Below are 27,808 nucleotides of genomic sequence, written 5' to 3'. Positions count from 1 at the left end.
ACCCCCAGCTGCCAGCTCACCTATTCATGAGGTAAGGCCCCAGCCCTGAGAGCTGGGGGTGGGGGGTATTCCCAGACCCTCTCCTATAGCTGGGGTAGAGCCAGCTGCCTCCTGGCCCCTATAGTTTGGGTGGGGGAGAAGTGTTGCCCCCGCTTCTCCCACAGTGGCTATAGATGGGGACATCCCCAGTGCTCTGCCCTATAGCTGGGGTCCAGCCGATGTCTCAGCCCCTATAGCTGGGGAGGAAGGTCCTGGCTCCCTCCTTATAGTCAAGGAATATGTGTCCCAGCCTCTATAGCTTGGGGAATAGGGGGGTCACTCCCGCTTCCTATAGCCTGGGTCTGACTGTATCCCAGGCCCTACAGTGGATCCTCCCCTCTGTAGTGGAGTCTGGCTGTGTCCCACCCCTTATACCCACAGGGGGGTCCCAGCCCCTTCAGCTAGCCGGGGTACAGCTATACCCCAGCCCCTATGCCCACAGGGGGGTCACAGCCCCCTCCCCAATAGCAGGGACACAGCTATAGCCCAGCCCCTCTAGCAGAGGCACACCTATACCCCAGTGCCTGTAGCTGAGGGTTCACGCTCCCTCCCCTATAGCCAGGGCACAGCTATACCCCAGCCACTATAGCTGAGGGTTCACAGATCTTTCCCCTATAGATTTGGCACAGCTATACCCCAGCCCCTATAGCCGGGCACACTATAACCCAGCCCCTATAGCCAGGTACAGCTATACCCCAGCCTCTATAGCTGAGGGTTCACAGCCCCCTCCCCTATAGCTGGGGCACAGCTATACCCCAGCCCCTATAGCTGGGCACACTATACACCAGCCCCTATAGCCATGCACGCCACAGCCCAGCCCCTATATCCGGCCACACCAGTACCCCGGCCCCTATAGCCAGGCACACAGGTACCACGGCACCTATAGCGAGGCACACTATAACCCAGCCCCTATAGCCAGGCACACAGGTACCCCGGCCCCTATAGCCGGGCACACTATAACCCAGCCCCTATAGCCGGGCACACCGGTACCCCCGGCCCCTATAGCTGGGCACATCGGTACCCTGGCCCCTATAGCCGGGCACACAGGGACCTCGGCCCCTATAGCCGGGCACACTATAATCCAGCCCCTATAGCCGGGCACACAGGTACCCCAGCCCCTATAGCCGGGCACACCGGTACCCCCGGCCCCTATAGCCGGGCACACCGGTACCCTGGCCCCTATAGCTGGGCACACCGGGACCCCGGCCCCTATAGCCGGGCACACTATAATCCAGCCCCTATAGCCGGGCACACAGGTACCCCAGCTGCTATAGCCGGGCACACTATAACCCAACCCCTATAGCTGGGCACACCGGGACCCCGGCCCCTATAGCCAGGCACACAGGCACCCCAGCCCCTATATCCGGGCACACTATAACCCAGCCCCTATAGCCGGGCACACCGGGACCCCGGCCCCTATAGCCGGGCACACAGGTACCCCGGCTCCTATATCCGGGCACACTATACCCGAGCCCCTCCAGCCGAGCACACAGGTACCCCACCTCCTCCATCCGGGCCCGCGCCCCCCGGCCCGCTGCCGCCCCCCCGGCCCCCGCTGCAGTGGCGGCCCCGTCCCGCCCGGGCCGGGCCCTCCCCGGGGGAGGGCGCTCGGGGGCCGCGGTCCCGCCGGCAGCGCCCGCCATGTTTCCCGGCAGCCCGCCCTGCCCGCCGCCCGCCTGAGCCTCCCGGCGGCCGGCCCGGCCCGGCGGCTGCCCGCCTCCGCCGCCGGTGAGTGGGGCCCGGCGCGGCCCAGCGGCGCGGCCCGGCCCGGCCCGGCCCGGCCCTGCCCGCCGCCGCGCAGGCCGCAAAGCCTCGGCCTCGATTTCCACGGCGGGCGGGGAGCGGGGCGCGGGGCCCGGCCACGCTGTGAGCGGGGCTGGGGGGGGAGGTGTGCACGGGGAGATGTGCCCCCCGGGGCAAGGCCGGGCGGCTCGGCCGGGGGATGGCGGCGTGGGCGTGAGTGGGTTGCCCGGCTCGGGGGGCAGGGGCAGGGCTGCGGGGGGAGCGGTGCGGGGCCCCCGCCGTTCATTTCAGCGGGTTCTGCGGCCAGGCCGTGCGCTCAGCCGGCGGGGGCCGAACCCTCGGGGAGGGCAGAACTCGCCCGAAGTCGCAGCGGCCGTCGCCTTCTCTCTCCAGGGACACCCAACGTCCGAAGGAACTGCTGAACACTTGGTGTGCGGCAGGCCGGTGGCCTCGGCCGGGATCCCGCCTGCCAGGCACGCTCGGGGCGGCGGGGACGGAGAGGCCAGTTTGGGCAGGGACGGACGGCTGCCCGGGTGCTGTGAAGAACGAACGCCTGCCCTGGTGCTGGGACGAACGCATACCTGCCCTGGTGCTGGGACGCACACCTGCCCTGGTGCTCGGACAAACAAACGCCTGCCCTGGTGCTGGGAGCACTGGCCTGAGCTCTGCCAGGGGAGCCACGAGTGCAGAGCGGAACCTCCTGTCACCTGGTTGAGGACAAGGAGGAATAAACCAGAGCTGATCTACTTCCATCCCGTAGGAGTGCCCCTAGGAGGGTAATTATTTCATGTTCCTATTGGTTTAGTCCCTTGGTGGAGCAAGTTTTGTAGGAGAGTGGAAGAAGTGGCAGTTAGCTGTGAAGTGGTGGGTGCTTTGTGCACCCCACAAAGGGGATGGATGGGTGCTGGGGACTCCCAGCAGCAACACCACGTCTTTGCACCCAAGCTGGAGCCACCTGGACCTGCCATGGTCCCACAGATGCCCTCTCCCCTTGTCTTCTGTCCAAGCTGGACTGGTGGCAGCCACATTGTTTGCACATGTCTGAACGGGTGTCTGTTGTTGCTGGGATTGCTTATGGTTCTCATTTGAAGGAGTGCGGTGCAGTTTGGCCGTGTAAATGCTGAACCGTGCGTGGCTGGAAGGGGACAGTTCCTGGGTTTGGAGGTAACTGCGTGTGGTCCAAAGAGAAATTATTAAGATTAATTTTAAAAGTGGGTTTCACTATGTCTGCTGTTTCCCCCCGGGAAGGTGTTCTAGAATCACATCTTACTGCTGGAAAGAAACCTTATTTCTAGCCTAACAGTGCTAATGTTCCCCTTATCTGCCAGCATATGTCGGGAAATACATGAGTATGTCAAAACCAAGAGGCAATGCATTCTTTTTGCATTGCTTGCATCAGCTTCCTGAGAACTAAGAAACTAAAAGAGGCTTGAAATGAAAACAAATGCCATTAAGTGCAAAATGTTAACTTGCTGGCCATTTGAGTGGCATTCTTTGTTTCAGTGTTTGCAGCAGTCATTAGTCCCGCTACAATGGCACTTCTTGTTACCATGGGAGAGTGGATGTTCAGGCCTTGTGTGCTTGTCTTTCCCGGGAGTTCAGGGAGCCTCGTGGTATGAGGAGGGAGTACCAGGAGCTGGTTCCTGTTGGCTTTTCAGACTGGCTGTGGGTAGCTGAGCTCCGGATGGCTCCAGGCCCCAGGCCCTGGATCCTGTAGCCACTTACGAGCCCTGGCTATCCTGTGCTGAAGGGACTTGGATTGCATTGTTTTGCACGTGCAGGAACTGGACTCTCTCGGGATCCTTTGGGCTCCTTCCTGATCAGCTGCAGTGCACAATGAACGAGTGCTCCAGCCCTAACAGCTGTCTCATTTTTATTCCTGTTCGTAGCTTGTCGCCTTGGAGGAGAGAGGATGGCTCAGGAGACAAACCAAACCCAGGTGCCTCTGTTGTGTACCACAGGCTGTGGGTTTTATGGCAGCCCCCGGACCAACGGGATGTGCTCCGTTTGCTATAAGGAGTTTCTACAGAGACAGCAGAGCAGTGACCGGATAAGCCCCCCAGGTAGAGGATTTTTGTCTGAGAAACGTGTCTTAAATGGGTGTCTGGATGCAAACTGTGTTAAGCAGCTGGGATGGAGCATGGTACTGGTACTGGCACTGGCTGCCAGCAGACATACTCCCTCCCAGAAAACTCGTCTCTTCCTTTTCGTGTAGAGCCAAGGCTCTAAATCAAAGACTTGAGCCTTTGAGCACTTCTGTTGCCTGTAAGGGATTCAGTTGTTTTCTTCCCAGTCCCAGCTGTTTGTGAAGCCACATCCCAGTCAGCACCTTCTGGTAAACTGTAAAACTTCACTGGCGCTAGCAATGGCCCAGATTTTTAGCTATTACCTGCTCCCTGAGCTGTGTGCTGGCTGCTGGGAACCACAACAGATCCCTGAAATCAAATTTTAGCTGGGAAGAATTTGGCCTTTTGAGTTTGTATAAGTTCCTTATCTAAACAGCATTGACAATCAAAACCAATGACATAAAATGTTTATTTCTTGCAGCTAAACATAGCTGACATATCACTGAGCTGCGAGGCAGCTTGGTGCACGGAAAGGATGCTCTTTCCATCATTAGCAGGATTTTCTTTTGCTGAGAGTTTGTGCAGATGCCCCATGTACCGACTTTGCAATATCGGTGAGAAACACCTTCTAGTGATCTTCTGCAGTTTTGTTCCTGAATGGAAGAATGGCTTTCCTTGAATGACGCCCCCAAAATATATATTGGGAATAGAGCTCTTCCTCACAAAGGGGTTTTCTAAAGACCCTGACTTAGATCCTCAGCGGACTTAAACCCAACATGTTTCTGTTGAAGCCAGTTCCTTTCAGCAGATGAGGATCTCGTTCTTGGACCTTGGAGAAGTTGCAAAGTAATGTTGAGTCAAGGTTTATGGGTAACTGCAGTACTTTCATTTATCCTGATAGGAGAATATTTATGCTGATGTGGAGTTTGCTTTGCAGTGCTGAGGAGGAGAAGGGGAATCAAAGAATGACGGAGGTGTCGTGGGTGACTGAAGTCAGATTTTACCAGATATTAAAAAAACCCACATAATGGAAGGTATTCAGCACCTAACTCCTGCAAATAAACCCTCATCCCTCAAAAGGGAGCTCGCAGATCCTGAGAAGCTGAACACGTCTCCATAAATGAGGCCTGCAGTTCTCAGGAAGACGAGCAGCTGATTTCAGATGGATGATCCTGATACAAGGACTCATTCCTGATCTAATGTAAGAGTAGTTGTGCTGGGTCATGATGCAGTCTATCCAGCCCTGATGTGTTATCCCCCCAGAGACCTATGCACAAATTCAGAGGGGAGAGTATAGGAATAGGGGATCTGGGAGTGATCCCAACAGGGGTGCGCTCTCCCGGCTCCTGGTAGGGAGCCTGCTGAAAGTGCTCATCCTGCTTTCTCTTTGGCCATCAAGCACTCAAGGAACTTGCTGATATTTTTAAGAGTTTACCAAGACTGTTATCTTGTTTCCTAGCACCCAGTGGTCCCAACAGCAGCCCCATGGCTTCAGATTCAATTGCAGGGCAGCGTGCAGAGGGAGACTCCACACCTGAGGATGCAAAAGCCAGGTAGGGGCATAGTCTGGAGGGGGTGGATCTACAGCCATGCCAAAAAGCCGCTTTGAGATGAGGGGTAGGCTCTCATCCTTTGTAAGGCTAAGGGGAGATGTAAAGTGGGCTGGATCAAACACTGTTCATCGTAACCCTGGTTTATTTGGAAGATTCTCAATCAGTCGATGTCCCTGATGATGATGACTGATGATAGACCTGATGCTCTATGATGCATAGAGCCAGGTACCAGAGGGTTGGTAGTAAAGTAAAATCTGTAGTAATATAAGTGGCATCCTGGTTCTCTTGGAACCGGTGCACCTTGTCTGTCACTAGCTGTGTCAAACTGTTTGGTTTCAACTCAGTTGGAAGCTGCGACAGAAGGATTAGGGACCGGAGTCGCGTTTGATAGGAAGGAGCATAGTACTGCATTGAGCTCTACCATTGCATTACAGTCCTGACTTATAACTCTGTTTCCCTGTCCCTGGGCTTGTTTGGATGGGCTGTTGCCTTGGCTTTGAGATATAACTGGGTAGAAAAGGAAACTGAGGTCATCACAGATTCGTTTGTGACTCTGAAGAACTTTGATCCCAAATCTTGAGGGAAATTGGCCTGCTGTATTCCTGAGCTACCTCTGAGTATAATCAAATTAAATTTATGGGATGAAGGTCTCCCCCACATCACTGTTCAGCAAAAGAAAATACTTATGTTTGCTCTATGGCTGATTTGTTTGTTTGTTGCAAATGATCCCAGTGCTCAGACTCCTGTGACCCATCAGATGACGGCCATGAGCATATCCAGAGAAGAAAACAGCAGTGAGACAGAAGAGTTCATTAAGACAGAAGAAGCCTCATCAGCATCTTCCTCGTCAGGTAGACTGATTGGTTTGGCCTTTGCACAAGTCTGAATGACACCAATCTCACAAGTCGGTTTGAGCAGCAAGTTCAATACTGACCACTAACTGCAGGGGACAGTTGTTACCTCCCAGCAGTAAAGGTACACCAAGCAAGAGAGCTAAGGAGAGAACCGTTTGTTTGTTAGTGAAACAGGGAGAGGAGGAAATGCTCTGCCTGAGGGCAGGCCAATAGTGATTGCTTTGTGGGCTGAGGGCTGAGTAGCTGCCAGCCCTCACTTGCTGTCAGGAGGATAATCTTCCATGACGCCTATCCTAGTGAATGGCAGAAAGCCCGGAGCGTCCCGCAGCCTGCTGCACAGCTGTTGTTAGCTACAGTTCCCTGCCATCTCTCAAGGGAGGAAAGGAGACGGATCCAATATAGTCTTGGGAGAGGGGAGTCGTGTTTGTGGCGGTGCCCAGGGGCAGCTGTTGGCCGATTGTTGTTGTCCTGTGTGATGGGAGGTGTATCTGCCCCTCAGAGGGGAGTGTTAGCGCTGTTGCTTTGTTCACGAAGTGGGTACCCTGAAGTGATGGAGGAGCATGGGTCTCATTGCCCAGTGGGGTACATCCTCCAGTTGATGAGTTACAGGGTGAGCTGTTGGGTTGCAGCAGAGCCATAACCCAGGAACACTGCACTGGAGACACCCTCCATTAGCTGACAGTTTGCTTGCACTGAAAACTAACCCCCACCCCAAGAATTGTTGGTTGCTAAAAAACAGGCTGTAGTCACCACACATGACGGTGCATTTTAGATTTGGTAATCCCTTGCCTGCAAGCCCAGGAGACAATTTACAACGATGAGAGACTGTTAGGTGAAAGAGAGACTCGGAAGAGGCTGCCCCTTTCTTCCAATTGTGTGATTTTTAGAAAGTTGTTTTGGGTCAGATCCACAAAGCTAGCTCTGCCTCTTGATTGTTTATCTCCTTAGCCTGATTTTCAGAGCAGCGTGCACTGCAGGTGTGTATCTGCTAGTAGTTAGTGCTCCTCCCTCCTGTTGACTTCTCTAACCTGCTTAGGTACTGTAGGAAATCCTGCTAAGCATGAGTGACCTTTAACAATCTGGCTTTCAGAGCTCAGTTTTCCTTTTGGTAGATTAGAGGCAGTGATGAGTATCTGTGTAAAGCATTCTGAGACCTACATATGAGGAACACTTATGTAAGAGTCAGCAAAAATAATTACTAGCACTTACAAGGGGTTAACTGTTTTTTTTCCCCGCAAAGATTAACTCTAGGCTCAGCTGCCGCAGTTGAGTTACTCTGCATCAGCTGAGCTGTAATAACTATCCAGATACATGCTTAACCTATGGCAAGCACCAGGTAATTCTACTTAGTATTACTTTTTCTCAGCAGGAGCTAAATGGCATCATGTTACCTTACATATGCCTTGGTTAAACTGTAATATCTCCTTGATGTTTCTGAGCCTTGGACTTAAGGAATTTGAAAGAGAGAGAAAATGTGAGGTTGTGTGACCTGTATGTCTCTGTGGAACAAGGCAGATCTCACAGTTTGGGGTATGTCGGCCAGGGAAACATGCACACAGAGGTGTCTGGCACAGACCCAGAATCAGTAGGGCCTCAAGCAGCTCCTGTAATAAAACAAATGTGTTGCTTGGTTTATCAGGAAGGGTAGCAAACCTCTTGCCTCTGTTTCAGGTACCCTGCTTGAAGTATCCCAGAACACCACAGCTGAGGATAAGACGGCTTCAGAAAAACCGAAACAGAAGAAGAATCGCTGCTTCACTTGCCGGAAGAAGATAGGGCTAACCGGTAAGACCCTGGCTGTGGGAGAACTTGCCTTGGGCCTTAGTAGCCTGGTTTCGTAGCCCTGCGAACAGACCTGCTTGTGCTATGGTACCTCCTGGGTTCAGAGGGTTGATGTGGGTCGGTGGCTGGAGGTACCCCTCCATAAAGCACGTTACATCCCCAAGATGTGGTGCTGCAGGGGCGGTGGGAGCGGAGCTCTGAGCTGCGAACAGTGCTGTTTGAGGCAGTAGCCCGGGGAACCTGCCGCTCACTGTCAGGGTCCCTGCCAGCCCTTGGATGCAGGATTGCGGAACTGGATGGAGCCAGTGCCTCTTGGGTTATTTCTGCTGCTTGGTAAAACCTGCTTGTAGAAGCAAAGGCAGCGCTCACTGTGGATCTATTTCTGCTCCTATTCAAGTCAGCAGTAAAGCTTTCATAATAGTGACACGAACGGAGTTAGATCCAAAATCCCAGTTAGACCTGAAAATCCCACTCCAAGACTCATCCCATTTGTTAATGCTCCTTGACTTCCCCGGTTAGCTTCCTGAGAGGAGGCTGGCTTTCAGTGTTCAGCCTGTAAAGCTGAAGAGAGAGGTGCTGAGATGGTGTCAGGTGACTGGTAGCAATGGGAAAACTGCCCCTGGAAAGCGAAGCAATTACCTTGGCTGCGGTTTGTTAATAAAAACATTGTTCTCCTAAATTGACTCTGGTATTTAGTGTTTCCCTGGAAAAAGTGAACTCTAGAGCCATGTGGGTCATGCTGTTTTAGTGGAGCACTCGGCTCTGCAGCCTCCTCGGTGCGTTCAGCAGTGGGGGACCGCACACGCATTTCTGGTTTCGGTGGTGTAAGCTGCTTTGGCAGGGTCTGGCCTGGGAGCTTTGCCCAGCACCTGGCACTGTGGAGCCCAAGCTTGCTTGCAGATTTGAGGGTGCTGTCCTAGAGTACATGCGGGTTTATAAGCCTGGAACCGGGCAGGGTCCTCTGTGCCCAACCTTCAGATCTGCAAGGAGGATTGTTTTCCTGGATGAGTGTTTCCCTAAGAGCTTCAAACAGTGAGAAGTTTCCTCTCCTTTAGGAACCAATGTGCAGAGAACTCCTGTGAATTCTGGGCATTTAGGATGAGTTTTCTCAAATAGGAGTAAACTGGCACCTCGTAGCAATGGGTTTGTGGTCTTCACAGCCTGTGTTGGAAAGATGTGAAAGGAAACGGTGTGATTCACAGCCAGCGCGATGGGGAGCTGATCTGCTCTCCTGCAGCAAACCCCCTCCCTGCCTCAGTTTCCCAGTGTGCTGTGATAACAGTAGCACATCTGAACGGCATTGTCTCTGAGTGAAGTGACTAAACTATGAATTTTGAAGCCTAAATAGCTCAAAAGTAATCCTAACGAGGTAAAGGTTTTGCTACTTGCCGGCTTATTGACGGTCAGTCCAAGTGCTGTTGCATAATGCCAGGCTGGCTTGGAGGGCTCAGCTCCAGCTCAGGCAGCCTGCTCGCTGCCTGGGGAGCCTCGTCTGGATTAGCAATCTGGCACTCTGCAGTCCCTGGCATGTCCCTTGTCCCCAGGGACCACAGAGAGCAGCTGCTCTGGGAGCGCTTCCCACCTCTGTGACAGCTGGGGCTGTCCAGACCACGCGTGCGCTCATGGGAGCTGCTAAGCCAGAGGAAAGCAAAGAGCCACCCGTGATCTTCTGCCACGCTGAGAGTCCCTTTTGCCTGTCGGGGACAGTGGCCCCCCTCCCTTGTCTGACCCTCTTTCTGCATTAGTGGAGTTTCCTGGCCTGGCAGGAAAGAGCAGGGCCCCTGCTGCCTTCCTGTCCAGCTGGATGGGACTAATGCAGCTTTGTCTCTCTGCTCTTCCTCCATTCAGGCTTTGACTGCCGCTGTGGGAACCTGTTCTGTGCCATTCACCGGTACTCTGACATGCATTCCTGCCCCTACGACTACAAGGCAGAAGCCGCTGAGAAGATCCGTAAGGAGAACCCCATCGTTATTGCTGAGAAGATCCAGAAGTTGTGAAGGGGGCTGAGCAGCTCGAACTGCAGCCAGGTGGCCTGATGCTCCTCTCCTTCCTCCCAGCCTTTCTCCTCTTCCTCCCAGCCCCATCAGTGGTGCGATGGGAACGCCAGCAGCACACATGAACCAGCACCTGGACATGGGGACTCCTTGCAACTCTTTGGCAGACAGTTGACATTCCTTCTTTCCCTTCCTCCTGTCTGACAGCCACAGCTGAGCTGATCCATCCTTGACCAAGCTTCCCAAAGAAAAAGGGACCATCCTGCCCCGCAGCTCCAGTGCTAAAACCTTCGGACTTGTTTTCTGCTGGGGCAGTTTGTGCGGCAGCGGGGCTCTGCTGGGCAGCCTTTCCCTTCAGCCAGTAGCTGAGTCCTGTGAACACACGGGACTCACAGCTGGACCCCACAAGCAGCCACTGGACTTTGTTCCCTCTGCCCCACCATCTCTTTGTGGCGGATATAACCCAGGGAGCTGGGGAATCCTGGCAGCAAGGCTGCCTTCTGCTCCTTGAGAGGTGTTTGTTTAGTTTTAACACCCCAAATACCCTTCCCCTTCCTTTCAGACACTGTTGTTGAAGCACTGAGGTGGTTAAGCAGCAGAGTACTGGCACAGTAAAGTTATTTTGTGGCTTGAAGCGACATAGACACACTCCAGCCGCAGATCAAGACCTTTAGGAAAGTACTGCTCGCTGCTTCATGCCTCTTGCCGCAGGCAGGGAGTGAGACAGCCTGCTCACTCTGAGTCCAGGGCTGTGGCTGGGCTGCGGGACACCCTTGCACCAGCCTCCCGTGCTTCAACGTGCCCTGAATAACCGCTGGCTGCTTCCCAAGCGAGGTTTGTTGCAACACAGCAGTGCCTGCGCCTCTCCTCTCCCCTCTGCTCCCTGCCTTCTGCCTTACACAGTTCTTTCTCATCAGGGTTGTGCACACAGTTCAAACCGCCCAACCGCCACTTCCTTTCCTGTCCCTGCATGCAGGCGGATGGCGGGGACCCTTCCTCCCCTGTGGGCCGTGCTGGTGTTCAGTGAAAGCCTTTCTCCCCTGTGAGCATGTTGGCTTGGGAAGCCCACCCAAATGCCTGGCTGTCCCACCTCACTGCTTGTCCTCGTGGGATGAGAGGTAGGGCCAGATCCCCAGGAGATGCTCCAAAAGCCAGACAGAGGGATCTGGGGAAAGGCACACGGAGGGCTGCAGGGCATGTGAAATGTCAAGAGGAGGGACCCGGGGTGCCCAGAAGCACGAGGTGGGGGCTTTCAGAGAAGCCCATGGAGAACCCTGGGGAGCCGGGAAAAGACTTGGAGAGCTCTGGGTCTGCTGAGACTTATGAAGAGTTCTTGGTGCTGGAAGACTCGGGGAAGGCTCCAGGGTGCAAGGGAAAGGAAATGGAGAGCTTTGGGGTGCAGTGAACATGCTCAGAGGACTCGAGCACCCCAAAAGGCATCTGGAAGGCTCTGGGGTGGGGGGAAAGCCAAATGCCAGGCTTGATAGCACTCCAGGAAAGACATGTGGAGGGCTCTGGGGCTGTTGGAAAGGAAAACTTGGAGCTTGAGCACACAGCGCAAGGCAGGCGGCAGCTCCTGAGGGGTACCGAAGGCCACCTGCACCACACAGGGTCTGCGACTGCCCTGGAGGGGCTTTCCTCCCTGGAAACACCAGGAGCGGGGCTGTGGCCGCAGGGCTCGCAGTCTCACAAGCAGAGAAACCCCAATGAGTCCCAGGGGAAAAGCAACAGCCTCTGGCCCACTTCTGGCCGTCCCATGCTTTGGAAGTGTTTCCCTCAGTGGTGGCTCGTACAAGAGAGCGGAGCTGCAGGGGCTGAACCGGCAGCCTGGGGAAATCACGGCAGCTCCTTCCAAGGGCCAGTTCCCTCCCCTGCTTGTGGCAGTTCTGCCACAGTGATTGCAGTGGGGTCATTCCAAAGGTTTCCTTTTTCCCATCTGATTTCAGCCAAAGTGGTGTGTGCCCTGCGGCACTTGCCATCATAAGGCGTTACTGGGAAGATTCAGACCTCCAAAACCAATGCAAATCCCCTGCTGGCGTGGAGCGGAGGCGAAGCTGGCTCTTGCCAGCCTTTTCCTCAGGTTTTTGCTTCTGGGGCATATTGGTGTCACGTCTGGAGCACGCGAGTGGCAGCACGTTTTAGTGCTAGGATACGCCCGGGCTGGGAGCGCGGCGCTGCGTGGCGAGGCTGTTTCACCGTCGAGGTTTTTGCTGAGAATGAGCCATCGCTCCCTGGGAGGAAGCCGGGAGAAACTGCAAACCCCCCCCCTTTGCCTGGCGTTCACATGAAGGTCGCGAGCCCCTGGGGACGGGAAGCAGCTTCCATGGATGCAACGGGAAAGCCCACGCGGCTAAAGGGCAGCCACCTGCTTCTCCACCACCTACCTTTTCCTCTTTATTTCCTTCCTCTTCCTAAGTGTAAATATTAATACAGTCTAGTTTGCTTGGATGCTGTGGATGGTTTGTTATGGGCCTGGATGTGTTGCACGCCGGCAAAAGCTCAGCTCGGGGCACTCCTGGGTGGCTGTAGGGCTCCGTGCCTCAGTTTCCCCATGGATAATAAATAACCTTGCCTGGTGCTGGTGGGGGTTGGAGTCCCCCGGTGCTGGCACCCAGACTCCCAGGTTCTGTCCCCACCACCCTGGTGCACAGGCTGTCCCCTGTCCCCTTAGAGGACCAAACTCTCCCTTAGCCCTAGGGGGCCGTGGCGGGGGAGCTGCTTTCCCTACCGGCGTGTGCAGGGCTGGAGTGGGGCCTGGAGCGGCCTGTGACCCGGGGAGGGGAAGGAAAGGGGGTTTGGGCTGGCGCCTGGGACCCAGGTGGGACCCCAGCTCCGGCGCGGGCCCGAGCCGCCCCCCTGCTCCCCCTATCCAGCCCGGGGGGCGTTGGGAGGGGGACGTGTGTGGGGCTCCGTGCGTGGGTTCGCCCGCCTACCCCCGCCTTGGCGCCGGCGGCCACCAGGGGCGGGCAGCCCCGGGCAAGGCCGCGCCGTTCCCCTGGCAACGGGGGCGGGGAGATGGCGTCACTTCCGGGCGGGAGCGGGCGGGGCCAGGCGGGCCGCTGTGCAGCGCCGCCCCCGCCTCGGAGGACCGCAGCGGCCGCCCGTCCCTTCGGCAGCCCCGAGCGCGGGGGGGCCCGGGCCGGAGCATGCCCAGGTACGGGGGGGGGTGGGCACGGCCCTGCCTCGGCCGGGCTCTGGGGACGCGGGGGGCATGAGCGTGTGCTGGGGGCGGTGGGTTGTCGGGCCCCGCGGTGGACGGTGGGGCCCCACGCCGCTCAGGGTCTGTGTTTGGGGACCCACAGCTGTCGGGGGGGGGCCCGCGGGGGTCAGCGTGTGTGGGGAGTGGGGGCGTATGGGTCGGTGGAGGGAGTGGGGCCCACACAGGGCGGTGGGGGGTGTGGGGAGGCCTACAGCGGTGGGGGGGGGCACGCAGGTCAGTGTTTGTGTGTGTGTGTGGGGAGGGAAAACCAGTCCGGGGGGTGGCCCGCGGTGGTCCCACCCGGCGGCGTGTGGGTTTGAGGGAGGGTCCCACACGGGGCAGTGAGGGGGGAGGCCACAGCAGTCGGGGGGGGGCCCACGCAGGGCAGTGTTTGAGGAGGGGGGGCAAACCGGTCAATGGAGGGGCATGGTGGTCCCACGAGGCAGCATGTGTTTGAGGAGGGTCCCACACCAGTTACCACTGGTGTGTAGGAGGCCTGCAGCAGTCTGGGGGGGGACGACAGCGAGTGTGGGGTGGGGGGGTCCCATGCCTGGCAGTGGGGTGGGAGGCCCACGCTGGTCAGCAGGGGCGGGGATCTCCACTGGTAAGTGGTGGGGGTCCCACAGCAGTCAGTGGAGGGGGGGTACACAGGTCAATTTAGGGGGGCCTCCCACAGCAGCCCATGGTGGGGGACACCCATGCCAGTTGGTGTGTGTGGGGTGGGGGGTCCTGTGCCTGGAAGGTGGTGGGGGGAGGCACATATGGGTCAGTGTGTGTGTTTGGGGGGGGGGGCACTCACTCAGTAGGGGGGGCCCACACAGGTCAGTGTGTGTGGGACCCCCCTCTCCCCAGCCAGTGGGGGATGGGAGGCCCACGCCAGTCACTGTGTGTGGGGTGGGGGGTTCCCATGCCTGTCAGTGGAGAGGAGAGGCCCACACTGGTCACTGGTGGGGTGGGGGGCACCCACCAGTCACTGGGGGGGGGGGAATCCCGTGTGGGTCAGCGTGTTGGGTGGCCTGCTCAGGTCAAGTGAGTGGGTGGGTGCAGTGTGGATCCTCCTGCTGTGGCCATGGAGTGATTGTTGGCGGGGGGGGGGCTCAGCGGGGTGTGTGTAGCATGGAGCCAGCCCCACGCCATGCGGGGGGTTAGCTTGGGGGTCTGGATCTGGTCCCTCATGCTGGCTGTGGGGCGAGGGCAGGGGTGCCTGCCCCATGGGGGTGCCAGCCCCCCAGGGGTACCTGCCCATGGGGGGTAACGTGCCCACAGGGGTGCCAGCCCCCCAGGGTTATGTGCCCACAGGGTGCCAAGTCCCACAGGGGTACCTGCCCATGGGGGGTAACCTGCCCCCAGGGGTGCCAGCCCCACAGGGGTACCTGCCCACTGGGGTAACCTGCCCTCAGGGATGCCAGACCCACGGGGGTGCCAGCCCCCCAGGGGTACCTGCCCACGGGGGTGCCAGCCCCACGGGTGCTGGGGTTTGGCCCGGCACAAGCGTGACACACGGCATGAGTGTGACCCACGGCGCCTGCGCTGCCAGCGGCTGCCTGCTCTGCCTGCGTGGACCCACGCCGGGACGTGCCCGTGCAGGTGTGCGGCCGCCGGACACCCCGTCCACTTCCACCAAACTGGGGGGACACGGGGCTGCTGTGTGCCGGCCCCAGCACCACTGTGGTCACCGGCAGGAGGGGGACCCCAGCCCAGCCCTGGCCCCCCCAGCACAGGGCCTGCAGCGGGGCCGCGGTACGGGGCATCCCTTCTCTCTGAATATTTTGGCATATTTTGGTGCCGCCTGCCTTCTCCTCCCGCTGGGCGGGCAGCCTCCCTCCACCCTTTCCTCCCCTTTCCCAGCCCTTCGGAAGCAGATGGAGCAAATTCCTCGGGGTGTGGGCTGGTTTGACATTCCTCAGTGCGAGCCTGTGCCCAAACTTGCAGAAAATAGTTGCTTTTTTTTTTTTTTTTCCCCTCTCCTCTCCCCTTTCTTCCCCCTCCCCTTTTTCTTTGGGAGCTCAGCGCTCCTGCTGCACGCCAGTGTGGCTGGGCCTGTGCCGGCGGTTGGGGGGTCCAGGGGGGGCTGTATCCTTCGTCCCACCGACCACGCGGCTGTTGTGGAGCGTGTGTATGTGTGCGATCATCCTGCGCCCACCATCCTCGCCTCCTCAGCGTGGGCCTGGTGCGGGGGCTGGGAAGTGTTGAAGGAGGCTTGGTTTTGGGGGGCTGCGTGGGTTCAGTGTGAGTGTGGGGGCTGGGGGAGGGGAGGGATGGGACGGTGCGCCCCTCGGCTAGAGGCGGTGCGGTGCCTGTGCTCGCCAGCGCATGGGTGTGCTGGGGAGGTGCGTGTTTGTCCCCGGCTGTGGGTCACGCGTGCCTGGGGGGTGCCCAGCGCAGAGCCCTCACTGCTGCGTGTCCTGCCCACAGGCCACCGCTGCTGCCCGCAGACGGACGGATGGCGGCCACCCCAGCCCCGACCAGCACCCCGGCCCACAGTGGGCTGCTGGCGGCAGCTGTGCCGAGGGCCAGCTGAGGACGGGGCCTCTCCAGGCTGTCGTCGTTCCCGGCCTCTGTCCGATTTGGATCCTCCCTCGCTCCAGACGCGGCTGCCTTTTGCCTCGCTGCCGTCATGAACGGGCTGTCGATCAGCCAACTCTGCTGCCTCTTCTGCTGTCCCCCCTGCCCCAGCCGCATCGCTGCCAAACTGGCCTTCTTGCCCCCAGAGCCCACCTATGCCGTGGTCCCCGAGCCAGAGCCTGTGGGCAGCACCAGCACGGGCTCCCTGCGAGGCGGCGCTGCGGGGCGGTGGAAGCTGCACTTGAAGGACCGGGCGGATTTCCAGTACTCCCAGCGGGAGCTGGACAACATTGAGGTGTTCGTCACCAAAAGCAGTCGGGGGAACCGCGTTGGCTGCATGTACGTCCGCTGCGTGCCAGGTGCCAGGTGAGTTGCCCCTGGATGTACCAGCCTGGCTGTTTGACCCCAGCCGCTTGGTACCAGGCTGGTGAGGCGCTGGTGAGGCAGCGTGCCATCCTGCCCGCTTCTCTCCTTCAGCTGAGCACCACCTCCTCGACCCAGCCCGACCTGGCGCCTCGCTGAAGGAGCCGGCCCTGCCATGGGGGTTTAGAGGCATCCTGCGGGGCGGGTGAGCTCAGCTCCTGGGACCAGTCTGGCTTGTGGCTGCAGCCGGGAATGGGATTAAGCAGGGAGTGGAGGCAAAGCCGGAGGCTACAGGGATGTAGGGATTCCTTAGGCAGTCCCGCAGATCCCTCCTGATGACACGCCAGTGATACAACATGCTCCAGCTGTGCAGTGAGCTCTTGGTGAGCACCAGAGGGGTCTGCACCCCAGCCTCCATCCCCAGCCCTGCAGCGACCATGTGGATGGGCAAGAGCCTGTGCCAGCCAGGAGACCCCTGCGGGCAACTGGGGCTGCATTTTTAGTCTCATTCACGAGCATGTTTGATTCCTCAAGGGGAAGGGCGATAGGAGTGAAAGCCAGGAGGTGTTTAGGCACAACCTGCTGCTGGTCACTCCCGTGGGTCTGAAAACTGGGAAGCTGGAGAGGGGCAGCCTGGGGTGTGAGGTGGAGACCACCTCCCGGCTGCTGGTGACCAAGCACTAGGGGACGGGAGGGGGCTTGGGAGCTGCTCCCCGAGCCGGTGGCACAGCTTGGGGGCTCAGGTGCAGAGGGAGGCCAGGTCGCAAAGCCTGCACCACCCCAGCTGACCAGCTCCCCCACTGGTATCCACCTGGGAGCAATGCGCCTTCCAAGGAACGGCATCCGCAGAGACCCCTGCACAGGGGAGTGCAGCCTGGAGCAGCCCCCAGCTCACCAAGGGCTCTGAAGCCACTGAGTGGGCTGGGGGTGAGGAGGGTGGCTCTTGCAGGGGATGGAGAGATGTTAGAGGGCTCTGCAGGCTGCCCATGGGGATGTCTGCTGTCCCTGCATGGGTTCCCAGAGAGAGGAGAGCAGTGGCAGGATTGCTCTGCCTGCACATCCACCTGCCTGCGCCATGCTGCAGCGATGCTCGGTGCTGGCCCCGCTCCCAGCCAGCCTGCAGGAGCGGCTGTTTAAGCACAGGCTGCAGGGCTGGAGGGACAGCTCCAGGCTGGGGGGAATCTGGCCAAACCCCCTGGGGCATCAGGTCTCGCTTGTTGTCTGTCTTCCCCACCCCCAGCCCATCCTGCCACCCCCTCCCTTCCTGCGGTGTCCAGGCTGGGACACAGAGGCTCAACCTGGCCGCAGACCTCTCTCGGACCAACTGTGAGGGCTCAACATGGAGTGGGTCCTGCTCCCTCCCTCCAGCAGAAGAGAGCCAAGCTTCCATCAATCTGCTATTAGTGTTAATTTTTATGATTAACATTGTTTTTCCCCTTATGGTGGAAATTTCTTGTGCCTTGTCACTCCCACAATTCACTTCTCTCCCAGTGCCTGGTGTCTTGCCAGACTCAGGAGAGAAAAAAATCTGCTGTCAGAACTCTTACTTGAAATCCCCATTGGGCAAACGGCCCCAAATCCTGAGCTTTTTACCAAAAATAGACTCAGAAACTTGAACAGAATCATCCTGCCTTTGGGCTGCCTGTTTCTGCTGGGAGCAAGCCCCTGGCCCTGGGTGGCAAGGAGTGTGTCTGGGTATCTCCAGGATCGGATTGGGGGCGTTGCGAGGACCCTCCTTGATGGCCAGAGGAGCGTTGGCCCTTCATGTCCTGGGGTTTGGGTTTTGGCCTCCCAAGCTGATGTCCCGGCTGGTGCTGCCCAGGCACATCCATCCCTGAGCTGTTGGTGGGGCTGGGCAGTGCAGCAGCACCGCAGAATCCACGATTAACCTGCTGTGCCTGTCTCTCCTCGGTGCTGCAGATACACGGTGCTCTTCTCACATGGCAACGCCGTGGACCTGGGGCAGATGAGCAGCTTCTATATCGGGCTGGGCACCCGCATCAACTGCAACATCTTCTCCTATGACTACTCAGGCTACGGCGTGAGCACGGGCAAGCCCTCCGAGAGGAACCTCTACTCCGACATCGATGCTGCGTGGCAGGCGCTGCGGACGCGGTGAGCTGGGTGCCTGGCAGGGGGAAGGGAGGATGTCCATGCTGCCGCCAGGAAAACCCTGTGGTCCAGCAGTCTGGAAAACAGGAAATCTCCCAGAGAGGGAACCCGGGCCACTCATAATGGCAAGGGGTGGCTGGAAAGCAGCTGCAGGGGAGCAGGCTGGGGGACCTGGAGGGGCTGAGATGCTGCAGGGGTATGACCTTGCTTGGAGGTGCTGGCACAAGCTGTGCTCCCCATCTTGCCGTTCCCAGGCTCTCCCCAGGCTGTGCTCAGCCCTGGTTCCCCAGCCAGGTTCAAGGTGCAGCCCCATGATGGGCTCTGCCTCCCCTGCCCTGTGGCCAGGCTCGCAGCGTGACCCAGGAACTTGGGGGCTGCCTTGTGCGGCTGCGAGCCTGCCTGGAACCCTGCTCCTGCCGAGGGTGAGCCCTGACACCCCCCACAGCTCCTCTGGCAGCTCAGCCCCGGCTGCTCCCTGGTCCTGCCGGGGGTGCAGGGCAGCTGCTTTGGGCCCAGCTGTGAGGGAAAGGCAGGGGGGACAGAGCCCTGTTCCCCCTGGCCCCAGCAAGCCTTGCAGGGTGCTGTGGCCAGAGCAGGGTGATCCCCTGGGCTGTATCTCCTGGCACTGTGACTCTGGTGCTTGGGTGCTGACCTGACCTGCCCTCTTCCAGATATGGGATCAGCCCGGAGAACATTATTTTATATGGACAGAGCATCGGCACAGTGCCCACAGTTGATCTGGCCTCCCGCTACGAGTGTGCTGCCATCGTGCTCCACTCCCCGCTCACCTCTGGCATGAGAGTCGCCTTCCCTGAGACCAAGAAGACCTACTGGTTCGATGCCTTCCCCAAGTGAGTGGCCCGAGGAGAAGGGACAGGGTCAGCTCTGGAGGGTCAGTGCCCAGACCAGCTCTGTCCTGGACACCAGCCCTGGCCATGAAGAGGGGTTGTGGTGAAAACTGGGTCTCTTTCCAATGATGGGCTTAAACGTGCCCATCGGCATCCTCTTGCCTTGCATTTCACCCCATCTTGGGGGGCTGTAACTCTCACTGGGGTCACCGTGCCTTCTCCTGATGGTGTGTGCACCCCAAGTCCCCTGGTGGCATCACCTCCTGGCCATCCTGTCCAGTGTCTTTGCCTGCCAGCTCTGGGGCTGTGCCACTGGCCCCTTGTAGTGTATCACAAGGGTGATCCCAGGTGCCCCTGGGACCCTTCTCCACCCCAGGAGTAATTTCTTGGCCTTTTTTCCCCCCCTCTGCAGACGGCAGAGGCAGTGGCATGGAAAAGCAGCACTGAGGTGGGATGAGTTCCTGCTTTGCCTTTTCCTCGTAGCCGGGCCAGCAGGGCCCGAGAGACGGTCCCCGAGCCAGAAGCCGTGGCGGGGAGCCACCAGCCCACGCTCTACGTCCCCGTGGCCTCCGGGGCCGGGCTGAGAACAGCCGTGCTTCCACTCCTCAAAGCCTGGCATGGCTGATCCTGAGCGGGGAGGGCCTGCGTCCACGCTGTCCTGCAGCGGTTACTGTCAGCCCTGCCTGGGTCCCATGGGGCTGTTGTGTCTGGTCCTTGTCTGTCATGTCAGGGAAGACCTTGTCCTGGAGGTCATCCTTGGCAGAAGCTCCATGTCCCCATGCTCTGCTGTGATCAAAGAGCATTTCCTGGTCCCTCTCCCCGAGGGAATAAGTTTTGGGGGGCAGGAGGGAGTGCCATGATCCCTGTACTTACCCCGCCTCTCATCTCTTCTTCACCCACTTTCTTTGCAGCATCGAGAAGATCTCCAAAATCACCTCTCCTGTCCTCATCATCCACGGCACGGAGGATGAAGTCATCGACTTCTCCCATGGCCTGGCGCTCTTTGAACGCTGCCCGAAGGCTGTGGAGCCGCTGTGGGTGGACGGGGCTGGGCACAATGACATTGAACTCTACAGCCAGTACCTCGAGCGCCTTCGAAAATTCATCTCCCAGGAGCTGCCCAGCCAACGTAACTAGCAGGGCAGGGGGACGGGCAGGGGGTTTCTGCCTGTTTCTCCAGTTCTCTTCCCAGTGTCCCTCCCCAATCCCTGCTGCTGGAGGTGCAATGAGTTTGTACAACCTCAGCTCCGGGCTCGGGAGAGGGCAGGATGCCCTGGAGCAGATGGTGCATTTTCCTCTTGGACGCAAGCACAACTCTCCTCCCTCCCGGTGTCAGCCCCGGCGCTGCTGGCACCACCGGCCGGGCTGGCAAGAGACGGCAGCTCCTTCCCCCTTCCTCAGAAAGATGAGAGCCCACCCACCTGATGGTGTACCCTTGGCTTCGGATGTGTCCTCATCCCCCCTCCTAAACCAGCGAACTCCTGAATTCCTCCTGGCCGCTCTGCTGCTCTGACTATAGCAATAAGGCGAGTTGGAGAGGGGCTGGGGGCCCAGCCCCCTCCCCGCCATTGCTGCGGGGCGGGACGGAGGAGGTGGCAGTTCCTGCTCTCAATGGCGCTTTCCCGGGATCAGCGCTGGTGGCGGTGGGGTGCCTAGTGTCTGTGTCCCAAGGGGAGTTTGGGGATACATGGAGGAGGTGCCCCCTGCTCTGCCTTCTCAGAGCGCTCCCCGCGTTCAGGTCATCCCTAGAAAACCTTCTCCATCTCGCTCGCAGGCAGTGCGCTCGGGGAAACGGGGCAAGGAAACCAGGCACCAAATAAAGAGCAGAGGTTTAACGTTTTACCCGTGTGCACCCTTTCCCTGGGTACACCTGGGGCTGCCTTTCCATCACCCTGCTGGGGGGACCAGCCCCAGCCCATGTGGCTCCAGCCCCTTGGCTTTCCCTGCTGGCCGATGTCTCTGCTGAATTGCACTTGGCCAGATCCCTGACGCTTGTCACCCTCCTCTGGGGACTGGGCAGCCCCAGGGTGCCAGCAGATGGGGAAGGAGCCCTTGGGCTCCTGGGATTGGGCTGCAAAGGTCTGCTTCTTCGAATCGGGCTGTGGGGACAACGGGAGCCTGTTCCCCCGCCAGCCCCTGCCCTGTTTCATTAGGGGTTCCCATGGGAGGTGGAGGACCTAGGAGGTCTCAGCCTCCTAGGAGCAGGAGCGTGGGGCCTCGGGTGTGCTGCAGGGAGGGGAAGGGGGACATCCCCATGGTCTGCCGGTGTGCCAGGGCCAGCATGGCGAGGCACACAGCATGGTCCTGAGCAGGCAGGGTGACCCTGGGGTGAGCACAGCTTTGTTTTGACCTACTCTGTGCCCAGCTGTGCCCCGGGCTCCCAGGGGACTCTGTGATTCCTGGTGTGTGCTGGCCACAGAGGCAGGCACGGGGGCATCCCGCCTTGGCCTCTGCCAGCAGACAGGGTGTTTGCCCCACAGAGCGGCAGGGCGCTCGGCTTTGTGCTTTTGGGGGTTGATGGCTGCTCCGAAATCACCCCGAAAGAGCTGTTCAGAGTGTCCGTGTGTTTTCCTGCATCCCTTGCCTTTGCCAAAGAGTAGAGCATCCCTCTGTCCCTTCCCGTGCCCACAGGGACCCTCGTGGGGCTCTCAGGAAACCGGTTCCCCCCTCCCTGTCCCTGTCGCCCCGTGTCCCCTCCTCCCCCGTGGGGCCCACAGGCTCATGTGAGGAGCGATAATCTCCTTAGGCGGCTCGTGGGGGTGGGGGGCTCAGGGGCCTGTGGTGGGGCCTTGCATTTGACACACGGAGCGCTCAAATGCACCTATTGTTTGTGGGTGGCAGCCACGGGGCCGGGGGGGCATGGGACCCCCAGCTCCCCACACCCCTCACCTTCCCCCCAGGACCGAGGCAGGGTGCTGCGGTGAGGAGGGGGGACCCTCGGCACTGGGGCTCTGCAGAAGCCAGAAGCGGATTTGGGTGCTGGGGTTTTTGCAGAGGGGGTTCAGGGTCCAGGAGCTGGGATGTCTGGCTGCTCCCTGAGCATCCCCCCGTGCTCCCCTCCCATCCCCGGCACGGGGTGATTTTAGAGCTTTCAGCTCACACGTGTGCTGGAAGCCAAAGCCACCAGGGTCACCCAGCCCAGTTCCCCTCCGGCCCCGGCCCCGATTAGTGGAGCTGGAGCAGCCCACGGTGTCCTAATCCCGACATAGAGATGTTTTGTTTGCACCGAGGGTATTTTTATCCTCTTACTGCTGCCTGTTTCCTGTCGAGCTGCGGATGCTTTAGAGCAGCTCTGCACTGCCGGCAGGACGTCTCAGAGCTTGTGCTTGGGTTCAGGGCGATGTCGTGGTGGCTTGAGTTTGTATTTATCATGTCTCAGTTTATAGGGGGGGAAAAAAAAAAAAGGCAAAAAGATAGAAAATCTCAGCCTGATATTCAAAATTTAGATGCAGTTTGCATGTATTGGATCCCGGTGAGCCGACCATTGCTGGCTGCTGCCTCCATGATGCACGGCTGTGATCCGTCGTTGTTAGGGATCCGGGCTTTTTAGGTCTGGATCCTTCCCTGCTCCTGGCCAGGGAGAACTGAGGCTCCATCCTCACCTGGGCACCGGCAGCTGGAGCGAGGAGGGAGGGAGAAGCACTAATCCATACGTGAGCTGCAGGGTCCCCAGAAGGCATGAGCCAGACCTGCCCCGGGGGTCCTGCGCGCAGCATCCCCCACCAGTGGGGCCAGACTGGCTGCAAACCACTGGGATGGTACTTCTGTCCCCACTGCTGGTGGCACGGCTGGGAGTGCCAGGAAGGGACAGGGCGGGAAGGGGGCTGAGTGGGGGCCAGACCTGGATGGCGCTTGGTGCCTGGAGGGGGGCTCTGCCAAAACCTCGGTCTCAGCATGGCAAAGGCAGTGTCCCAGAGTCCCTCCAGCAGCCGCAGCAGAGGGGACAGTGCTGGCGTCCCCCCAGGTCCTTTTGAAGTCCCCAGCCAGAAGAGCGGGAGCACAGGCAGCTCCTGCTGCCGTCGCTGCAGTCGCAGGCACGTGGCTGGGCTGGGGGCTTCGGTGTGTGCCCACGTGTGCCCGCGTGCAATGGCTGTGAGAGGGGAAAAAGTGTGGGATGTCCCAGGGGTCCCACAGGGGGGATTCCTGCTGTCATGAGCCCTCGGCAGAGGTACCACACCGGTGCAGATGGGGCTGTGGCCGAGGTCGGGCATGGGGGACGTCGGGCTCACTGGGTGACGCGCCAGGAGGGGTTTAAGTCTCTTTTGGGGCATAAATGAGGCTTTTGATGGCCGGGGCCTGCGTCCCACGGTCATGAGACCCTGTTCAGAGGCCGAGCTCAGTCATGGGATCCAGGAAACTGAATTAAAGCGTCTTAAGGAGCTTTTTTCCAAGCTTTGCTCTGGTTTTTCACGTGCTTGTCATATGAGCAAAGATGGTATAAAAGGGCAGAGGGGAAGGATCCCATCTGTGGTCGGGCTGGGGAGAGGGGAGGGCGCTGGAGGAGGGATGGCAGGGTGAGGGGCTCTGCACAGCGCTGGCTAAGATGGAGGGAAGGGGACAGGAAAGGACAAGAAGAGGAGAGGATGCACTGGCAGCAGCCCTTGGCTCTGCCCTGCCAGGTGAGTGAGGCAGCGACCTGGGGCTGGTGGGGGACAGCTGGGGGCAGGGATGGCAGCGGGTCTGGGGGAGCAGAGCCCGTCTGTCCATGCTCCTTGAGCAGCACAGGGGCTGCGAGCATCCCAGCGTGCCTGCAGCTGCACCCAGACACTGGCCAGTGCTTCCTTGGTGAGAGGCATCGAGTGTGGCATCACATCCCAGGGAGGAGGGAGCGTGGGGGGCACCCACCACCCTGCGCTGCTGGCTGGGGGGTGGCGGGTGCCCAGTGGTCCCCAAGGTCCCCCTGGGCAAGGTTAAGTCCTGGGAAGGGTACCTGAGCCTGGCCTTTGCGGGTGGGCAACCATGGGCTGGACCCACCCAGCTGTGCACCACGCGCGTACGCGTGCAGACAGCCACACACATGTATGTGCAGACACACGTGTGCGCACACAGATGCATGTGCCTGCAGACATGCACACAGGTATTCACATTTGTACACTGACACCTGAGCACATGGTGACCTGCGCACACGCACACCTGCATAGGCTTGTGCATGCATTCACGGCCACACACACGCACACACACAGTTGTGCATGCACGCGTGCATACCCTGGTACAGGCATGTGTGCACACACGTGTATGTGCGACCCTGCTTGTGTACCCCTGTGCTGCCCTTTCGGTGCTGCGCTCTTCACCCCCTTGGGTTTGCACAGGCAAACCCACACGTTCATCCACACCCACCTGCACACGCCAGCACTGCCTGGGCGCATGGCCCTGCTCCCACCCTGCACGCCCACCGCATCCCCAAGTTGGGAACAAGCAGCGCCAGGGCTGGTGGGTCACGCTGGGGAGATCCATGGGCTGGTTTTCACCTCCTACAGTTGCAGCGCAGGCTGGGGATCCCCCAGCCCCCCCAGGCTCCTGCCCCCTTCCCTCCCCTCCTGGCTTACTTCTCTCCTCCGTCTGCAGGAGTGCTCGGCTGGAGGAGTGTGGGGCCGCGGCCCCCTGCCCCCTGTGAGCTTCCCTTTGTCATCCTATGCCTGAGCGATGCCTGGAGGCTGGGACGGTGAAGGGAGGCCCACGGGCTGCCACAGCCCTGCGGCGACGACGCCTGGACTGCACATGTGGGACCACGCACCCAGGGCCAGGGGCCGAGTCCTGGGGGGGCTGGGAGCACCCCTGGGGAGCTGGAGCATTCCCCTGATGGGACAGAGCATCCCCCTGGGGTGCTGGAGCACTCTGGGGAGCTGGGACCACCTGGGGTGGGGAGTTGGGAGCACTCTTGGGGACCTGGAGCATCCCCCCCTGGGCTGGCTGATACCCGGTGGGTTGGGGCTGGGCAGCAAGGGATGCAGCAGCTGGGCCATCACTGGATGTGGATGGGGTTTTGGGGTGTCACAGAGCACCCATGGCCATGGCAGGGCTGGGGGTGAGTAGGAGGCTGCAGTGGGGCTGGGGAGGTCTCCCAGGGAGGCTGTGGAGCATGGCGGGAGCCGTGTGGGGTGGAACCAGGACGGGTATTGCCCTGCGCACCAAACAGCCCGTTCCTGCAAAGAGACAATCCTGCGCAAGGAAGTTCTGGCAGCTCTGGAGAAGCCCCTGTTCTCCCACCAATCCGTTTCTTTCAGCAAATTGACAAACCCCTGGCTGGCACCTCGTATGAGGACTGTGCTGGGACAATGGAAAAATTCCTGTGTGGATGCAGAGAAAATCTGTAACCCCCACCACAGGGAGCAGAAACTTGCCCCAGGAGGTGCTTTTATACAGTGATGCAAAATAACAAGCAGGGAGCAGGGGTCTGCAAGGCAGGAGGCTCCTGCCACACCAGGATCTCTGGCTGCTTTCCCTTTTTTTGGCTCTTTCCCCCCCAAAAAACTCAATCTGATTCATCTGGCATGCGGGTTGATCACAGGGTGGGGAACGGCTGTGGGGTGGCAGGGACCCACTCCCCTCAGGAGCTGCTTCGCCTGCTGCTGGAACTTGGCTGGTGGGTGGGGATGAGGTTTTGGGGACACCCCAGCCACCCCAGGGTTGGATCTGCCCTGCTGCCCCTGTGAGCAAACCAGGAACATCTCCCGTGGCAGGTTTGGAGCCACATTTCTGGGTCACATCCTCCATCCCATCCCTGCTGTGTCGGGGAAGGCCAGAACAGTGCGAGGTCTCCCCAGTGCAGGGAGCAGGTCCCCACTGTCACCCAGTGGCAGTAAGGGGCTGGGGGGAGGGGGGGGCAGGCTCAGCCCAGATTGGTGGCATCCCTCTGCCTGGCTCTCCCTGGGCAGGAGAGGAGCAAAAACGTGGAGCAAGGGCTGTGCTGGCATGTCCTTCCGTGCTGCCCCTTGTCCCACGTGGGGACCTGAGGTGCTGTGACAACCCTGCCACATGCCTGGGACATGTCCCCAGGTTGTTCCCCTCCATAACTTACATTGGAGCATTTGGCCATTGAGTGTGAGCCGTGCCAGGAGGCAGAGGGAGCATCAGCCAGGCGCCCCAGGGACAAGTGGCTGGAGAAATCCCCCTCGCTTCTCTGCAGTGGGGTCAGGAACTTGTGCCTGGGCGGGGGGAGATGAGGTCAGTCTTGGCGATCCATTAAGTCGATCTGGGAGGCAGTGGTGGGGGGTTTAGGTCCTTGGCAGGGTTGGAGGGACTCGTTTGGGGTGCTGAGCTTTGGGGGTGAGCTCAGATCCACTATGACAGGTGAATTTGGGGGTCCCTGTTCTCAGAGGGGCTGCTTCAGGGTGTGCAGGGATCATCGGCACCATTTCCAGTGCTGCTAACTGGGAGCTGAGTGGGCATCCCAGTTAACCAAGCTGCTCCTTCCTACATGGGGAAGCAAAAGTATAGCCAAGATCAGCCTGGACCAATTTCATGTAGTTTTTCCATGTGGAGTCCTGCAGGTCGGGAGAGAAATGAATGGTTTATTGTAGATTATTTTGTTTTCCCAGCTTGTGAGTTGAGCAGGCATGGGATGAGAATTATAAGGCAGGGAAATAACGTTATTCAGCGTGTGTCTGCGCGCATGGTCTTTCTACAGAGCCTTCTCTATTACAGCTGAAGTTACATAAAATAGGTTTATCTATATCATAAAGATAAAAATGCTTTCTTTTTTGGGGGGAAAGATAGCTTGCTTTTCTAGCATTTGTGGGAGGCAGGGAGCTGGCTGGCAGAGGCGTGGGTGGGGATGCTCAGCACAAGCCCTCCCCGGGTACCTTGTAAAGCACCCTGAGTCAGTTCCATATTTCTGCCAGAGAGAAGGCTGTTGATCTCCTGGTGTCTCGCGCTGTTTAAAAGCTTTTTATCGATTATTCAGGTTTCCTGGGGCCAGCAGCTGCTTGCCCCCAGAACTCAGCGGTGCTGGGGCATTGGTCTCCTGCTTGCTGCCCCCGGCATGTTGGCCAGGCACGGTGGTGGGCTCTGCTCTGGGGCTTGCTCTGCTGGGATGCTGTGTGGGGCAATGGGTAGGGAGGAGGCAGCAGCATCACCTTGTTGTGGCACCGTATTTAAAAATAAAGTGTTTGGTTTTTTTAAAAGACTCCTGTGAAACATGACTTTTGTATTCTTTCCGTTGGCCTTCCTTGGGGCCGAGGATGACTCCCCCTTGGGCACTGTTCTCTACACCATCTAGCAGGCTCCCTGCACTGCCCCAGACCTTTCCAGGCTCTCTCCCATCTCTCCTTTCACAAGCGATGAGGCATTCCTGGATCATCCTGTCTCACTGGGCTGGAGCTTCTGGCTCCGCTTAATGGGATTTCTCCTTGAAGGGCTTGGTGGCTCACTGTCATCCCAACACAGCCTCACCTGCTGCGGATGGAGGCTCCTTCCTTTGAAAAGCTGAGGCTGGGGCAGCAGCAGGTGATTCGCAGGAGGTGTGGGTGCCCCTCGCCCGCTTGACCCCCCCCCCCCGGCCCAGCCCACAGACAAATCACTGGTACCATGCGCCTCCATTTCCCCACTGGTAAATTTTACTGGTGTGGTGGCTACTGGGGGAGAGGGGCCGAGCCTCCACGGCAGAGCGAGTTCACTCCCCCCGGGTGGCTTCTGACAAGTTATTTCTGCCTTGAGTCTCCCTAACCAGCCTGGCTGGTGTTCTGCTGCTT

At 59.1% G+C, this 27,808-nt stretch overlaps 2 protein-coding genes across 4 annotated transcripts; both read left to right on the top strand.

Moving 5' to 3' along the window:
• The first annotated feature begins 1,628 nt into the window (after positions 1-1,628).
• LOC102051572 (AN1-type zinc finger protein 5-like) lies at positions 1,629-12,479 on the top strand. 3 transcript variants are annotated; one of them, XM_055707790.1, is made up of 7 exons: positions 1,629-1,767; positions 2,176-2,558; positions 3,672-3,845; positions 5,308-5,401; positions 6,134-6,252; positions 7,927-8,040; positions 9,886-12,479. In XM_055707790.1, the coding sequence occupies exons 3-7, from the start codon at positions 3,695-3,697 to the stop codon at positions 10,032-10,034; spliced, it is 627 nt and encodes a 208-aa protein (XP_055563765.1). In that variant the 5' UTR covers positions 1,629-1,767; positions 2,176-2,558; positions 3,672-3,694; the 3' UTR covers positions 10,035-12,479. The 3 variants fall into 3 exon arrangements, with proteins under 3 accessions (XP_055563765.1, XP_055563767.1, XP_055563766.1); XM_055707792.1 differs by lacking the exons at positions 1,629-1,767; positions 2,176-2,558 and adding an exon at positions 4,330-4,462 and having other exon boundaries at positions 3,706-3,845; XM_055707791.1 differs by lacking the exons at positions 1,629-1,767; positions 2,176-2,558; positions 3,672-3,845 and adding an exon at positions 3,852-4,462.
• A 592-nt stretch (positions 12,480-13,071) lies between these two features.
• ABHD17A (abhydrolase domain containing 17A, depalmitoylase) lies at positions 13,072-20,958 on the top strand. Its single transcript, XM_055709809.1, has 5 exons — positions 13,072-13,185; positions 15,646-16,161; positions 18,079-18,273; positions 18,942-19,121; positions 20,030-20,958. Exons 2-5 carry the CDS (start codon positions 15,848-15,850, stop codon positions 20,253-20,255), a joined length of 915 nt encoding a protein of 304 aa, XP_055565784.1. The 5' UTR covers positions 13,072-13,185; positions 15,646-15,847; the 3' UTR covers positions 20,256-20,958.
• Positions 20,959-27,808: the final 6,850 nt, after the last annotated feature.

This window comes from Falco cherrug, chromosome 4 (genome assembly GCF_023634085.1).
Source record: "Falco cherrug isolate bFalChe1 chromosome 4, bFalChe1.pri, whole genome shotgun sequence".
NCBI classification, from domain to species: Eukaryota; Metazoa; Chordata; class Aves; order Falconiformes; family Falconidae; genus Falco; species Falco cherrug.
Note: the sequence above shows the minus strand (reverse complement) of the source record. Positions and strands in the feature narration are given on the sequence as shown.

Coding starts and splice junctions, on each gene's coding strand:
- LOC102051572 (XM_055707790.1), top strand. CDS start 3,695: ATGGCTCAGGAGACAAACCAAACCCAGGTGCCTCTGTTGTGTACCACA. Junction 3,846..5,307: donor TGACCGGATAAGCCCCCCAG/GTAGAGGATTTT, acceptor CTTGTTTCCTAG/CACCCAGTGGTCCCAACAGC. Junction 5,402..6,133: donor CCTGAGGATGCAAAAGCCAG/GTAGGGGCATAG, acceptor AAATGATCCCAG/TGCTCAGACTCCTGTGACCC.
- ABHD17A (XM_055709809.1), top strand. CDS start 15,848: ATGAACGGGCTGTCGATCAGCCAACTCTGCTGCCTCTTCTGCTGTCCC. Junction 16,162..18,078: donor CGCTGCGTGCCAGGTGCCAG/GTGAGTTGCCCC, acceptor TCGGTGCTGCAG/ATACACGGTGCTCTTCTCAC. Junction 19,122..20,029: donor TGGTTCGATGCCTTCCCCAA/GTGAGTGGCCCG, acceptor CTTTCTTTGCAG/CATCGAGAAGATCTCCAAAA.